At 47.9% G+C, this 15,200-nt stretch overlaps 1 protein-coding gene across 2 annotated transcripts in view; it reads left to right on the top strand.

Moving 5' to 3' along the window:
- The window catches only part of SLCO3A1 (solute carrier organic anion transporter family member 3A1), a 313,358-nt gene that overhangs the window by 275,361 nt on the left and 22,797 nt on the right, over positions 1-15,200 (top strand). For both annotated transcript variants that reach the window (XM_065901421.1, XM_065901420.1), the window contains exons 7-8: positions 576-714; positions 12,933-13,108. In XM_065901421.1, the coding sequence (XP_065757493.1) occupies positions 576-714; positions 12,933-13,108 (315 nt within the window). The remainder of the gene's footprint in view (positions 1-575; positions 715-12,932; positions 13,109-15,200) is intronic.

Raw genomic sequence — 15,200 nt, 5'->3', positions numbered from 1 at the left:
ATAGTAGGTACTGATAAGTGTGGGAGGGAGAGATGGAGGGGAAAAAAGGAGAGAAGAATGGAAAGAAGTTAGCTCTTATAGGACAACTTACTTCCTAGTTATTATCCCAAGACTTTGAACTAAAGTCGAATCAGACTTGCCCTTAGAGGGAATTACAGAGAGTCCTTACATATCCAGTGCCAATAGCAGTCCCCTTTTCTACGTGAGACTCTGCAGCTGCCTTGGGAATCCAGTTTGGAGCATCAGGGCTGCAGCATGGTTGGCCTGCAGGGTACCAGTTCCTCTCCACACCAGTCTCCTCCTCTGAGCAGGCCACCAGGCCTTCTCCTGAAGTTAAGTCAGGAGAAGTAGGGCCGGGCTTATCTGCCACCCTGCGAGGTCAAACAGGCAGAATGGGAGCACGGGCAGAGGCAGCTTCTGTATATCCATGCACAGTCCAAGCACTGATGGCCCTCCTTCCCTGAACCATGACCGCATTGGCGACCATGACCACAGAGGGCAGAGGGCTGTCACTGGGGGGATCCAACAGAAGTTGACCTTTCTCTGATGGGTTCCACGTTTCCTGTCTTTTCCAGCTCATCACCTGACTCGGCCCTGGACCCCTACTCGTCCTGCAATAAAAACTGTGAATGCCAAACGGATTCCTTCACTCCAGTGTGTGGAGCAGATGGCATCACCTACCTGTCTGCCTGCTTTGCTGGCTGCAACAGCACGGTATTGGTGATTTTCTGATGGGGTGGGATGGGGCAGGGGACTCAGACAGCTAAAGTAGCTTAAAACCCAAGGACAAGGGCAAGAGTGGGCAACCACACGTGTCCTCAACTTTGTGTTCCTGCACTGTGAATTTATCTCAGCCTCTGCCCTGCTCTAGTGGAGGATTCTCCATCGGCAGGATGGGAGGCCTGCCAGGCCATCTAGCTGCTTCTTGCTAAATCAAATAGGTTTCCAAAAAGTGTCTTTGAGCAACTGAAAGTAAAAATTCAAAGGTAGCTCTGTGGAGCCAGAGGAAAAGATTGTGGTTCAAAGAACTCACAAAAGGTATCAATGGAATGGGATGACTCTACAGGTAATGAGCTCCCCATCAACAGAAGTATGTAAAGAAAGGCTAGAAAGCCACTTATCAGGGAAGGCCTCTTCCAAACCTGAGGTTATGTGGCACTAATCCAACCTGTTCTCTGCTCAGTTTCCTTTGCCCTTTTCTTCTTAGCTAGATGCCTCCCACCTTTTTCCATCCTCCCACTATCATTTTTTCTTGGCTCTTTCCTTCTCAGCATGAATTATGCAATTTGCTGTCAGCCTGCAGCTTTCCACATTCTCTGCATGAAAACTTGAGGCTAAGGGCCTGCTCACCCAGTCCTGCTGATCCCACCTTACAGGCGTCTCTTGCACCTGCCCTTCTGCATCCACACCACCACTGCCCTGGTGCAGGTCTTCCTCATCTCTTGCTTGGACCAGCATAGTAGTCGCCTCCCTGGCCTCACAACTCAGGATCACCCCCTGCTGGTCTGTCTTCTACACTGAAGCCAGAATGATTTCTGTAATACTGTATAGGATCCTTTCTAATGCTACTGTCAGCTAGAAGATAAGATCTAGGCACTGAATTGGGTTTGTGTGTGTCTTCAGCATGTGTCTTTCCTCCGCCATGCTCTTCAGCTGTGCTTCCTTTCAGTTGGTGGTATTCAGCTTTCCCCCACACAACATGTGTCTTTTCCTGCTTCTCCCTCCAATTGGACAACTCCTACTCACCTGTCAATACCCTACTCGAATGCCCCCTGCTCCGTGATACCATCCCTGCCCTCCTTTATCTTTGGGGTTCTTGACCCTGCAATCTTAGTACCTGTCTCTCCTGGAGGCATTTCTCTTGTTTCACTGCAGTGATCTATTTTTCATTTGCCCTGACCTGTGAGTTTCCTAAGTGAGAGCTGGCATCCACAAGTGCTCCAGAAATGTCCAGAAGTGTATAGATGGAAAGAAAGATAAGAAGGCTGAGTGGCTGCTTTCAAGGAACTTAGAGTTGAAATCATTTGTTTCCTCTCCTTTCCACATCCCGTATCTTTTGGGAGTAGTGATTTCTCCGAAGGAAGAAAAATTGATCATTTATTTTCATTTCCAAAGGTCTCATTTTTCCTTGCATTTAACATTTAGATTCTTGGCCGGTTACTACCATTTTTCTATAGAGAAAGTAAATCACCTTGGGGGGAGGGGAACTGATTTTTTAAATTAGATGATAAAGCAGTTTCTTCAAGTGAGAGGAAATGAATTTTTAAAAAGAGATGGGACCTTGAGAATGGTTAAAATAAAAATCCGAGCTATTCTTTTTCATGACAGCAATTTCATTAACACTTTAATGTCCAAAAAGTTATATTATAAATCAGTTTTGGTTACTGTGCTGTTATAAGAATGACATTGACTCAGTATAGGCTAGTGTCCTGAGACCAAAGCAGTCTATTCCAGGGCATTTTCTGACCAAAAAATAGTCTAGAAAAATCCATGTCTCCTGATCTTGCATGGACTAGAGTCTTATTGAATAAGAGCCTAATCAGGCCCGGGTTTGCTTCTAGCTGCTGAAACAGCAAGCTGTGGAATGCAATTAGCATCAGAGGGCAAGCTTCTCCGCTTCCCTCTGGACATATGGTTTATTCCCCAGACACCTGCCTTTTCTTCACAGTACCGGAGGCCTCATGTTGTCTGCTGGGGTGCAGGCGAAGCAGAGAGGTGATATCCCCCCACAGTTACAATCTCTTTCTCAAGAGATTGAGAAAACCCCAGGGCTGGGGTGGGAATAACACTGCACCCCGTGGAGGCATATCTCTGGAGGCCCTGCCTTCCAATGGGTGGATGAGGGCTTTGGGGCCACAGAGCCACGTGTATCCTGGAAAGGGGCCTTTGTGATGGTCGAGCCCTAAAAACAACCACAACCATAAAACTTGCAACAGCAGCAAGTTTTTCCGAGAGCCGGTGCGGGCCAGGTGACGGGGCCTTCCACGTGTTCCTCATGGCCCGTGGCAGCTTGGCCCAGAGTCAGAGGAATATCAGTATTTTGAGAAAATGCCAAAACAGTGGATTAGATTCCTGGTATGTTTACTCCCTCCTCCTCTACCTCTTCCTTTCTTGTCTCCAAGCTCCCCCAAAAAACTCTTCCACAGACTACGGTCTTCTTCATCTCTCTTCCCTCTTTCCCTTTTTTGTATTTATTCCTTCTGCATCCACTGGAGTCCTTTCCCAGTGTCAATGCAACCATTCTTTCACCTATACCCCCAGCCCCGCATATATTGGGTTGGCCGAAAAGTTCATTCGGTTCGTGACTACATTAAAGTTTTTGGTGAAAATGAAAAATGTCTTTACTTAAAACCGAATGAACTTTTTGGCCAGCCCAGTATCTCACTCACCCTCGTAACAACTTCGGCAAGGAGGTGTTCTACTTATTCCCCGATTACAGATTAGTCCCTTGCCCGAGGTCACACAGAACATGGTGGCGTTGGCGCGGGAATGCAGGGTCTGTCTGACGCCAATCCCAGTGTCTTCCTCTGACCCTGTGACTTCCCTCTTTAGGATCCCTCCATTTTTTCCACCAGAAAGAAGCTCTCCGTGCGTGCCCCCCACAGTCGGGACATTGCGCTTTCACGATCTGGCCCTGCTGCCTTTCCAGCCTCAACCTCCCCCGCTCTGCCCACCTTCTGAGGAGCCACTAGCTGTGTCAGACTTCTTGGGGTGCCCCCAGCACACCCAGTTCTCTCTTACCTCCAGACCTTTGTCCATGCTGTTTCTTTCATCAGGGCTAGTCTTCCCCTAAGCCCTTCACATCCCTAACACCTCCTTATGCACAGCTGAGACACCTCCTCCCACTTCCTCACTGCTTCCAGGGCTGCATTGGCACCCCTCCTGCAGAGGCCTCAGCACCTGCCCTCCCAGCAAGGCTCTTACTGTGGCCCCCTCCACTGGACTGAATGGTCCACGTTCGCCTGCATCTCCATCACCAGTCCATCACTAGGCTCCAGTATCCAGGGATGGGGTTCTGCTGTGGGCCATTGCATTCCCAGTATTAGCCATGGCTCTGGATAAAGGCCCTAGGCTTTCTGCACACCCGGCTGGAGGTTCTATGCCAAGCTCAGCAAGCCCCAGGGCGCCATGGGCGGTAATACCACAACTGGCAGGCAGGTTGGTTGGCTGGTGCAGATTTCAATCCTAAACACCTCTTGCGTGCTCATCTCTCCCCACTTGATAGCTTCCACCCAGACTTGTGAAAATTTCCCCTAACTTGATTAGATGCGAATAAGTCACTGAGGACATCATTCTGATTATTAGGAGATCTGGTTCACATTAGCGGTTTCCTGATATTAGACTGCCCTTCCTGCCCTGCTTTGGGGTTTTGTTTTTCATTTTCTGATCTCATTTCTCCTTGAGTGATAGTGATGGAAGTTTCCAGAATTGCATTTAATATACAACTTCCAATTCTTCTCATTGCATACGACCAGGAAGAGTGACGAAAAAGATAGCAAGCTAATTCTGTAAGCTTCCTTTGGCATGAATATATTGTCCGGATTGTTTCTGTATCTTTCACTCTCAGAGGTAATTATTCTAACAGAAAGCATGTTGGTAGCTGCTGATTGACTGCTGGAAGTTGTATCCTTTTGACGTACTGAATAATTGACTTAAAAAAAGCTTCTATCAGCCACCAATGGAATGTTGAAAATCGGTACAAGTCCAGCACAGCAGTTTGTAGGGGGCTAATGATAGACAGCTAATCTGTTCCCCCATCCAGGCAACAAGGATTTATCAAGCGCCTGTTTGAGTAGAGCCCTGAGTAGGTGCTATGGCGGGGAGGGGAGGGGGCAGCCCCATTTTGGATGCGTGCGGGGTGCTGCTCCTCGTTCAATATCCTGGGTCTCGGTCCTGGCTGCACATTAGAATTGCTTGGGAGCTTTTAAAACATGAGGCCTGAGGTCTATCCTGAGATTCTGCTTCCCTCTTTCTGGAGTGGGACCCTGCCATCAGTTTTTTTTTTTAAGATTTCATTTATTTGTTTATTTTTTGGCTGCATTAGGTCTTCATTGCTGTGTGCGGGCTTTCTCTCGTTGCGGCGAGCGGGGGCTACTCTTCGTGGCGGTACGTGGGCTTCTCATCGTGGTGGCTTCTCTTGTTGCGGAGCATGGGCTCTAGGCGCGTGGGCTTCAGTAGTTGTGGCACACGGGCTCAGTAGTTGTGGCTCATGGGCTCTAGAGTGCAGGCTCAGTAGTTGTGGTGCACGGGCTTAATTGCCCTACCTGCCGTCAGTTTTTTAAACACTCCCGCCCCACACACACACACACACACACACAAGTGTTTTTGATATGTAACCAAGGTTGAGAACCACTGGGCACTGTTGACAGTTTGGGCTGCATCACCCTTTGCTGTGGGACTAGCGGATGTTTAGCAGCATCCCTGGGGCTCTACCCACCGGATGCCAATAGCAGCACTACCCCCTGCACCCTCTGCCATTTGTGAAACCACCAATGCCTCCAGATAGTTCCATAGGTCCCTGAGTGGGGGGACAGAATACCCCCCAGTTGGGAACCACTGCTGTAGTCAAAGGAATGAGTTCTTAAAATTTTCTAGAAACAGGGCAGCATCTGGGCTGACACTGAGCATTCATCCTTCAGTCTCCTTTTCCATCTCACCGTTACTGGGCTCACCCACTGTAGAAACCAAGCTGGAGGTTAGAGGTGCCATGTCAGCATCTTCCAGCAGAAGAAACAAACTAGTCGATTAAATGCTATATCTGCCAGCAGGGGTGACTACAGTGGCTGAACCAAGGTTTAACAGACTGGGTATTTCATATACAAATCTAGATTTCTGGCCTCTCTGAAAGGCCAGAAAGGTGGATGAGAATTAACATGGCACCTGCACCCCGATGGGGCAGCAGTGGCTGGAGCTAAGAGGAGACTGACGCTTTAGACAAGACATTTGATCTCCACTTAGCCATGGTCCCCACCACTGGTCACCCCGGACACCAGACCATTTTTCTTATCTGTTTCCTAATGGTCCCCAAAGGTCTGGAGTTTGCAAATCCTCTTGTATGGCCTGACCCCATTTGCCAGAACTGATTTAAAAGTCTGTCCTCATCCTGGTGATGGCTTGTCAGAGGGACTTGGGAATATTCTGAAGTCAAGCCCAATGAGGGCATTGCCATCCAGGGCATCTAATATATCTCAGGCCCTGGGCTAGACATTAGAAATATAGAGATGAATAAGGCAAGGAGATCATGTTTACTATAAGTTAAGATGTAATATATTAATAGAGTTACGTTACAAGGGAACACCCAAGAGCAGCAGCTGACCAGACCTTATATGTTTATAATATGGTATTAAGTGAAAAGAGCACATTACAGAACAATAAGTAGATTCTGATCCCTTTTAGTAAAGGTAAAGAAAAATCTACAGATTTGTCTATCTCTGCATGGGAAAAGATTGGAAGGATAAGCCTGTCACAGAACATTATCTCTGGCTAGGACTAAAAACTTAATTTTTATATATTTCTGTACATTTTTCTGTATATTTCTAAATAACCTAAAATGAACATGCATCCCTTTTCCAATAAGGAAAAACATTGGTATTAAAAAAAAGATCCAGCATGAAAGGTCGGGTGGTTACAGTCTAATGGAAGGAAACAGGTATGTAGAGAAATTGGTGAACTTGGAGCCTTCTGCCTGCTTGGGTAGGAATTGGTTCAGGGTGGGGCGGGGCTGGAAGGAGAGAGTGTGGATGTTATTTCCTGGAGAAAGAGCAAGGGGCAGGGCCAGGCTTCATCCATGGAGGATGCGTGGGTAGCTGCCCGGTGGATAATTGATCCATCAGTATTGACTATTGGGGGAAAAAAAACAAAAACAACTTTATTTGCCAGATACTTTTGAAACACTGCTGAGGAGTATTTTGTTCTTATAATATGAGCTGTCAAAGTAGCATGCTTATTATTTCCTTCATCAAGAGAAAATGAAACCTAGATTTGAGAGAGTCATTTTTCTATTTTTATGCTCTCCAGCTTTATCGTAGTTATTTACTCCATCATTGCATGTGAATAGAAACATTTCTCAATTTAAATTAATGGCTGAATGTAGAACAAGAGTACAATTTTTAGTGACTCTGTTCTTCTTTTGTTGATTTCTTCTTCTGGAGTTTAAAATTTTTTCAAATAGATGATACATGTGTGTGGTTCAAAAACCAAAAAGGAGGGAGTGGAAACTCCTTTCTACCTCAGTCTCCTGTTCACCCACTTTTCAACCCACTACTCTGCCCAACAGGTAATTACTATTGTTAGTTTCTTGTATATCCTACTGGGTTTTAATGCACCAAAAGGTATTATTCTGTAACTTATTTATTTTTTTAATTGAAGTACAGTTGATTTATAATGTGTTATTTTCAGCAAAGTGTACAGCAAAGTGATTCAGTTATACATATATGTAGATCCCTGTGCTATACAGTAGATCCTTGTTGGTTATCTATTTTATACTGTAGCTTGTTACTTGTGGGGTTTTTTTGTTGTTAATAATTTATCTTGGAGTTTTTTTCATATTAGTACATAAAGCGCACTCTGATACCTTTTTTACTGCTACATAATATTCCGTGTGTGGGCCTAATGGAATGCATCTAACCAATTCCTGTTGATGGGCATTCAGGGCTGCAAAACTTTAGCTCCTGCAGACTGTGTTGTGACTTGAATTGTATACTGACATCATTTTGTGCCTGGGCAAGTCTGTCTGTACGATAAGTTCTTGTAGAATTTCCAAGCCAGTCCCACTCTGTCCGCCAGGTCACCACTGCTTCCAAATGTGGTCAGGCCAGTTCCTCCGTGAGCACCGTGGTCATCTGATTATCAACATGATCTCTCAGGGCAGTAAAGCTAGGTCCTGCCACCCCACGCCTGGCACTAGACAGAGACTCCAACCCTCCTGGAGGCAGTGGGGACCACATTCCTCCCCAGAGAACGGCAAACTGGGAAGACGTTCCTTTGCCACGGGATGGAAAACTGGACATTTGCCAGGTCAGGAGCAGTAGACTAATCTCCTGGAGCCTAGTGCACTTCCTTCACAGTTAAATATATTGGGGGCTGCTGTGGACAGCACTAGGGGGGTACCACTTCATTCAGGCCATGATCATCTATAGGCCGTTGTCCAGGTCCATCTGCATTCTGGGCTGGCGCCACCCACGGGGCTGTTGTATACAAACAGGGTGAAAATTAGTATCCCAACCTCTATCATCTCCTTCCCTCACACCCAGGTTATCCCTATATTTTCAAACTTCCTACTGCTTGGGGCTTTTGCAGGTCTCAGTGTTCCCACTTACATGCCAAGTTAATATCAGCTGAAAGGCTGTCTGCTCTCCCTTCTCACTTGGAATTGTAGTGTGAAGCCTCATTGGGGCAAAGTCCTCTCTTCCAATTATGCACCCTGGGATGGTTATTCCCAACACACTGGGACATCAGGGTGGAAGTTTCTCCCTAACCTGGCCTTGTACGCCCAGAGCCCCACAGGTCCTTTAGCACAATGGCCAGGGCGATCTGTGGTCTCTTCTGTCACCTGAGCCCGAATAAAGGACATTTCCCATCCCTTGCCATAGGACTTAGGCTTAGCACTTCTCCTTGGATTCTCTGTGGGAAGGGTCCTAGGAATGTCCCAGCCTGCGCCCCAGCCCTCGGGACCACCCAGCACTTTCTGTTCATTCTGTTAGACTGACTCATTTAACTAAAAAGGAAACCTAGCCAAGTCCCCACTCAGGTCACTCGGCTTACCTCCTCCCCAGCCTCTTTTCACAGCTCCTCTCAAATACATTAAATCTGAATAAATTAGTACAGAGTTGCCTAGAGCATTTGAGAGGGACCCATCCATTTCCAGCTTCTCTCCTCGGCACCAGCAAGCCAGTATGATCACTGGTCCTGTACCAGTTTCCTGCTTCTCCTCTCCTGGCATCTATACCCTACAAGTGCTTATTCCTGTCCAACCAGCCTGTACTGCCCTGGGTCCATTCTTGTCCCATTCCACCCCCTGGCTTTGCGCTCTCACCTGTCCCCTTTGCCTTGGCTGCCAATCCCAGGGTGGCTCAGCCCCGCTGTTCGCTCACGCCATTCACAGGATGTTGCCTTCCTGGACACGTTCACCTCACCCGGACCAGAAGGACTGTATAATCACTGAGATAAAGGCATCTTATTTCTGACCCATTCCATTAGGGCCTTGATCACAGGCCTAATCCAGAGAATTTCAGAAGGAGTTTTTTACTTATCAGAGCAGGGGGGGGGGCGGACAGTTTTCTCTTACGGTATATGTAATACAGTTGAGCCATAGCCTAGGTACAGGGCAGAAATCTAAGACTGGGTGTAGGTTCCAATTACAGATTACTTATCAAACTAAACAGAGCTCACCAGTCACACAGTTCATTCAAAGTGTTCTGATGACATCACATCCTATGGGGCTACGTGAGTCAGAACTCAGTTCCTGGGGTACTTGGCAAAACAAGACCACAGGCATCCACCAGGGGCCTGTTCCCTGTTTATACCTGAGCACTCTCCAAGTCCACGTGTTCCTAAGGACCCCAGTCCCAAATCTCTTTTTCCTCGCAGGCTACAGCAGGGATCAAAGAGAGGAGGATGTGGGCTTCCCTGGTAGCGCAGTGGTTGAGAGTCCGCCTGCCGATGCAGGGGACACGGGCTCGTGCCCCAGTCCGGGAAGATCCCACATGCCGCGGAGCGGCCGGGCCCGTGAGCCATGGCCGCTGAGCCTGCGCATCCGGAGCCTGCGCTCGGCAACGGGAGAGGCCGCAACAGTGAGAGGCCCGCGTACCGCAAAAAAAAAAAGAGAAAAGGATGGGAGTGGTTTGAACTAGGGCAGGGTTTGAGAGGTGTTTAGGATATGATAAAATGAACAGCACTTGAGGGTTCATTCATTCATTCACTCATTCAATAAATACCATACTCTAGAGCTGGGGATAAGTCAGGGATCAAAACCACAGTGGTTTCTGTCCTTATTAGCATTATGGTCACAAGGAAGATGGATTTGACATAGGAGTAAGGGATGGAGGAGTTCCACCAGGTCTCTATAGAGTTAACAGGATGTCATTTCTAAGGCAAGAGATGTGGAGGGAAAGGAGATTGGGGCCAGGGGTATGTGTATCTGTCAGGGTTTGGTCAGGAAAACAGCACCCACAAATCTTTTGGAAATAAAGTGTTTAGTATAGGAAATAGAACTAACGTGAATGTGGAGGAGTTGGCAAATTAAGATCTGGAAGAAGTGAGATGAAGGACTGGAGAACAGTCACTCACTACATCCCCAGAAGTTCCAGCTCAGGTGGGCAAGTCGAGGCATATGGGAAATTCCCAGGTGGCTGCTCAGTGAGATGAAGGGGGCGTTCCGGGAAGGGTCTGGGGAAGCACATCAGCAAGCCTGCGTCCAGGTCAGTAGAGGTGGCCATGGGCCCTCTGTTGTCGGCAGGGTAGTCAGTAAAGAAGGCGGATGCACACAGGATGCTAGGACCAGCCAGCTCCTTCCGGGCTCCTCTGTGTGTGTCTGTCCCCGGGTCTGACCATCTGAGAGTAACGGCCTCTGCTTCACTTCCAGATCTCGTCTGTGTTTCCCTCCGGTCCAGCTTCATCCATGCAGGGAAGGGAATCCTAGGGAAATAGTTCCCGCTGTGGATGGCAAAGTAGTGCCAAGATGCCGGCACGGAATCCCACGCAGGACACTTATCCCGGAGTCGGTGTTGATATCTCCACAGGCTCAGAGGCTTAGGAAGGGGCATCCCGAGTGGGTCTGGGAGGGATATGCGCTAGGGATTAAATTTAGGAGAGTTATTGGAAAGCATGTAGATGTAAAACAGTCTAGGGAAGAGTGCAGCACGAGAAGGGAAGAAAACCTGGACCAGAACCCCGAGGAGCTCCAGCATTTTAAAGTGGGGTCGGGGGAAGGTGCCAGCAAGGAAGATGCAAAAGGAGCGACCAGAGAGGGAGGAAGGAAACCAGAGAGCAAGCTGTGGAAGTCAAGGAAGTGGGTCACAGGCACGTGCTGGGGGTGGGGAGGGAGACCTCCAGGAGGAGAGAAGTGGATGGCGGGCTCAGGCTATGGAAGCCACTGGCGAGCTTAGCTGATCCGATTACTGCGGGTGGGGACCCAAGTCGGCTTGAGTGAGTTGAGAGCGTGGGAGGTGAGGACGCAGAGGTGGTGAGTGTGAACAGCTAGAAACGTCTAGCTGTGAAGTCGGGGTCGGGGGAGAGGAGGAGTTCCCTCTCCCCGGAAGGCAGAGAAGAGGCATTTTCAGTTAGACTTGGGGAGAAGGCCTGCTTCCTAATGAAAGCAGAGGAAGGTCTGTTCAGGCAGGCATTCTAAAACCGTCTGCTGAGTTCCCCCTGCCGTGTCTCAGCGCTGTGCTGTGAGACGATGCTCAGTAAATCACAGGTAATACAGGTTCTGATCCCAAGAGTGCAAGGTCTCCTCCGGGAGGGCAGCGAGGGTCTCTGCTGTGGGGTGTGGAGTGTACCCTCATGGAGGGAAGTACTAGCTCACATGGGGGCCGACTTGCGGAGGGGCCTTGCAGCTGGAGGAGACATCAACACGGGGTTTTGGAGAAGAGCTAGTATGTCTCCAGGCAGAGGTGTGTGGAAAGGGACAGAGGGGTAGGGCCTCAGCACTTCTCAGGGCGCGACATTAAACACCCCTGGGTGCAGAGATGGGGCCATTTACACAAGGGCACCTGCCGTGCCAGATGGCTTAGGAAGAAGGGTCCAGCCCAACCCAAGGTCTCCCCGACTTCGCATGGGTAAAAGCTCCTCGGCAGGACACAGCCGCACAGGATGGAGGCAGCAGGCTTTGGACACCCCTGAAAGCATCCCATGTAGCTTAAAGGCATAAGAAAAGCTCCAATGTGTACGTCCTCTGGGGAAAGAAGAGGAGAGGAACAAAGATGAGGGGAGACGGACTGAGGAGAATAAATGTAAAAGCCAAAGGGGATTTGTTTGACTCTCACTAGGATTTACCTCGGCATGTGCCCTGAGAGCCGAGCAGTCCTGGAAAGAAAAGCAATGAATCATTTATGATTGTTTTCACTTTGTATTCATTAAAGGCCTCTGCACTATTATTATCGAACTTTAATTGGCTCGGCTGCTGGCTCGGCACGGCACTGCCTCTCCGAGTCCCCGCTCTTCCCTTTGCCATCAGAAATTCCTCAAGCGTGAGCCAGGACCGTGCTGGGGAGCAGGGCTGGCTGGGCAAGAATCCCCCCCGAAGATCAAACGGAATGCAGCCGCTTGTCTTTCTCCTCTCTGATCATATATTAATAAATGTATCTCGCTGGGCTCCAGCTCTCTCCCCACGATCCGCTCTAAACTCTCTGGCATCTCTGCACCCTCTTTGCTTTCTCAGCCACTCGAGAACTTTCCCATTAGCTGGCGCCTCTCACAGCCCGACGAGCTCAGCAACTTCACGCATGACGGGGCACATCCTTTGTTCCAAGTGCCGCCTTGGGCCCTGAACCAGCAACCATATGCGGGTTACCTGATTTACTTCTTTTAATATACTTCAGTGTAATTATAACCGCATAAAAGAGAGGACAAATTGGCAAGTGATTACATTGTTAATTTGGCAATGTTTTATCACATTGTGGAAGCACAATTTCCTCTCTAATTGTATTGGTGGGGGGGACACGTTTGTTTGCATTTCGGCTTATTGAGGGATTCTTGAGCATAGATATGAAATACACAGGAGACGGGGAAATCAGCTCTCCTCCCCATAAATATTCCTTTATTTACATGTGTTTTGCAGCCTCTTTAAAAAAATCTAACTCGTTTATTCAGGCCTAATTAATGAAATGCTGCAGAATGTATAATAAGGCTATGACAGTTCCAGCTGCTGGATGGCTTTGGATTGGGAAACTGGAGATACCCCCAGTTAAAAGGGCTGAATGCTTCCCTTTCAGAATCTCACCAGCTGTGCGTGCCTCACGACCGTCCCGCCTGAGAATGCAACTGTGGTCCCTGGAAAATGCCCCAGTCCTGGCTGCCAAGAGGCCTTCCTCACCTTCCTGTGTGTGATGTGTGTCTGCAGCATGATTGGGGCAATGGCTCAGACTCCCTCAGTCATTATCCTTATCAGGTAAGCTTAGCCCCCGGAACCCGGACCCGAGAGCCAGCCTCCCGTCTCCCCCTCCCCACCTGCTGTGTGTCTGCAGTTCTCCTGGAAATCAGAACTCCGGGGACTATACGAGTCTTACAAGCCAGCTTCCCTAGGCTGGTAGGAATCGGTTACGTTTGATAGAGACCTCACACCAAAAGTAGAGAACACTACACTTTCATGTCATCCCAAGAATAGACGCTACAGGTGATTTGGAAAGGGACCGTGGTCCCTTATTGATATTTGCAAAGAGCCGCATTGTTGGAGTAAAATGAAAATGACATTGGACTAGCCAAGTCCCTGTGTCTGGCTCCTGTCCGGGCACTGATTAGCTGTATGACCTTGGGCCCATTTTCCCTCAGACTTGTTTCTGGATCTGGAACTAGAGGTGATGTCATGGGTCCTGCCTGCCTCCTGCCGTGGTGTGGGTCCTGCCGAGACCATGTATGTGCAAATGCCGTGAAGATGTGAGGGGTCATTGACAAAGTGTGATGCAGGGCTGAGTGGCTAATGGAAGGCAGGCAGTGACTGCTTTTGTATAAGTGGATGGTTGGAGAGAGCCCCCCGTAATTCTGTTTCCCCATCTCTCAGGACCTGTCCTGGGGGCAGATGAGGTGCCTCAAAGGTGAATTACTGAGTAATATTCTGAGTAACTTACACAATTTCAAAGTTATCTAGACTGTTTGAGGAACCTAGAAGCAGAATGCTCCATGCTCTGGCATCCATCTGAAACCAGAAGAAGTGGCAGCAAACACAGATCCATCTCACCAGGATGCAGTTATCTAAACAAACCAGTTCAATCCCAAGGGCTAGAGATAAAAGTAGGAATGAAATGCTTGGATGCAGCCTGTACAAATGTACATCACCAGCTGCTTTATCTGGCCTATCTCTTTTTCTCACTGTGCCTACCACACTTCCTGATCTTGGTTATGAATTCACGAGGAAAAGAATTTACACAAAGTACTTATGTTAGAAAGTCATTAGTAAAGCACTTTTCATGTGCAGAAGCATTAAGGGTACAATAGCAAATTACCATTTTATACTTATTAAATTTGAAAAATAAATTTAAAAAATTCACACCCAGCGCTGTAAGCAAGGCTGTAGCAAAACGGGTAAAATCACATATTGCTGGTGGCTTTGAGAAGCGTATCACTTCTTTCAAAAAGCAGTATGGCAGGGCTTCCCTGGTGGCGCAGTGGTTGAGAGTCTGCCTGCCGATGCAGGTGGCACGGGTTCGTGTCCTGGTCCGGGAAGATCCCACATGCCGCAGAGCAGCTGGGCCCGTGAGCCATGGCCGCTGAGCCTGCGCGTCCGGAGCTTGTGCTCCGCGATGGGAGAGGCCACAACAGTGAGAGGCCCGCGTACCGCAAAAAAAAAAAAAAAAAAAAAAAAAAGCAGTATGGCAAATGTAAGTCAACAGCCATAAAAATGTTCATATTTTTTATGTGGTAACCCTACCTATTGCTACTTGTCTTAAGAAAATACTTCTCTACAAGAAGAATAGTTCAGTGGAGACAGATTTTTATTACAATGTTAACTATAATAGCAGAAAAATCTGAATTGGAATAGTGAGTTAAATTATAGTACCACAGCTTGGTGGAATAATGAAAATTCTTAAAAATGTGAAAGGTGTTTATGAAATGAACTATTGAAATTATATATGGAAGATGATTATATATAATAGGCACATGGACAAAACCCATCAGATCTCAGGTATGGGTTTAGGGTGGCTGCATTACTTTTTGTTATTAGAAATTCCTTTGAAGTTATATTGTGCCATTCACACACAAAAGGCACCAAGAAGCAGGAAAAATGACCTTTACAGCCATTAGCAATGACTGGTCCCCTTTTTTCTCTCCCCTTGACTCCTCTGCAAAAACCCAGCTCAGTAGTTGTAGCTGGCAGACCAAACACAGAAAGTCATTTGAAATCTTAATCACTTCCAAATCTCAGCTTGATAGATAGCTCTAGGAGATTTTCAGGAAATCTTTGATTCCTTTTCGATGCACCAGCAACAGATGGCCTGGATGACCCAGGCTGGGCCTTGTCTACCTCATAGCTGGAGGTATGTGCC

Source organism: Phocoena phocoena, chromosome 2 (assembly GCF_963924675.1).
Source record: "Phocoena phocoena chromosome 2, mPhoPho1.1, whole genome shotgun sequence".
In the NCBI taxonomy this organism is placed as follows: domain Eukaryota; kingdom Metazoa; phylum Chordata; class Mammalia; order Artiodactyla; family Phocoenidae; genus Phocoena; species Phocoena phocoena.
The sequence above is the reverse complement of the archived record's forward strand: the minus strand, read 5'-3'. Positions and strand labels throughout refer to the sequence as shown.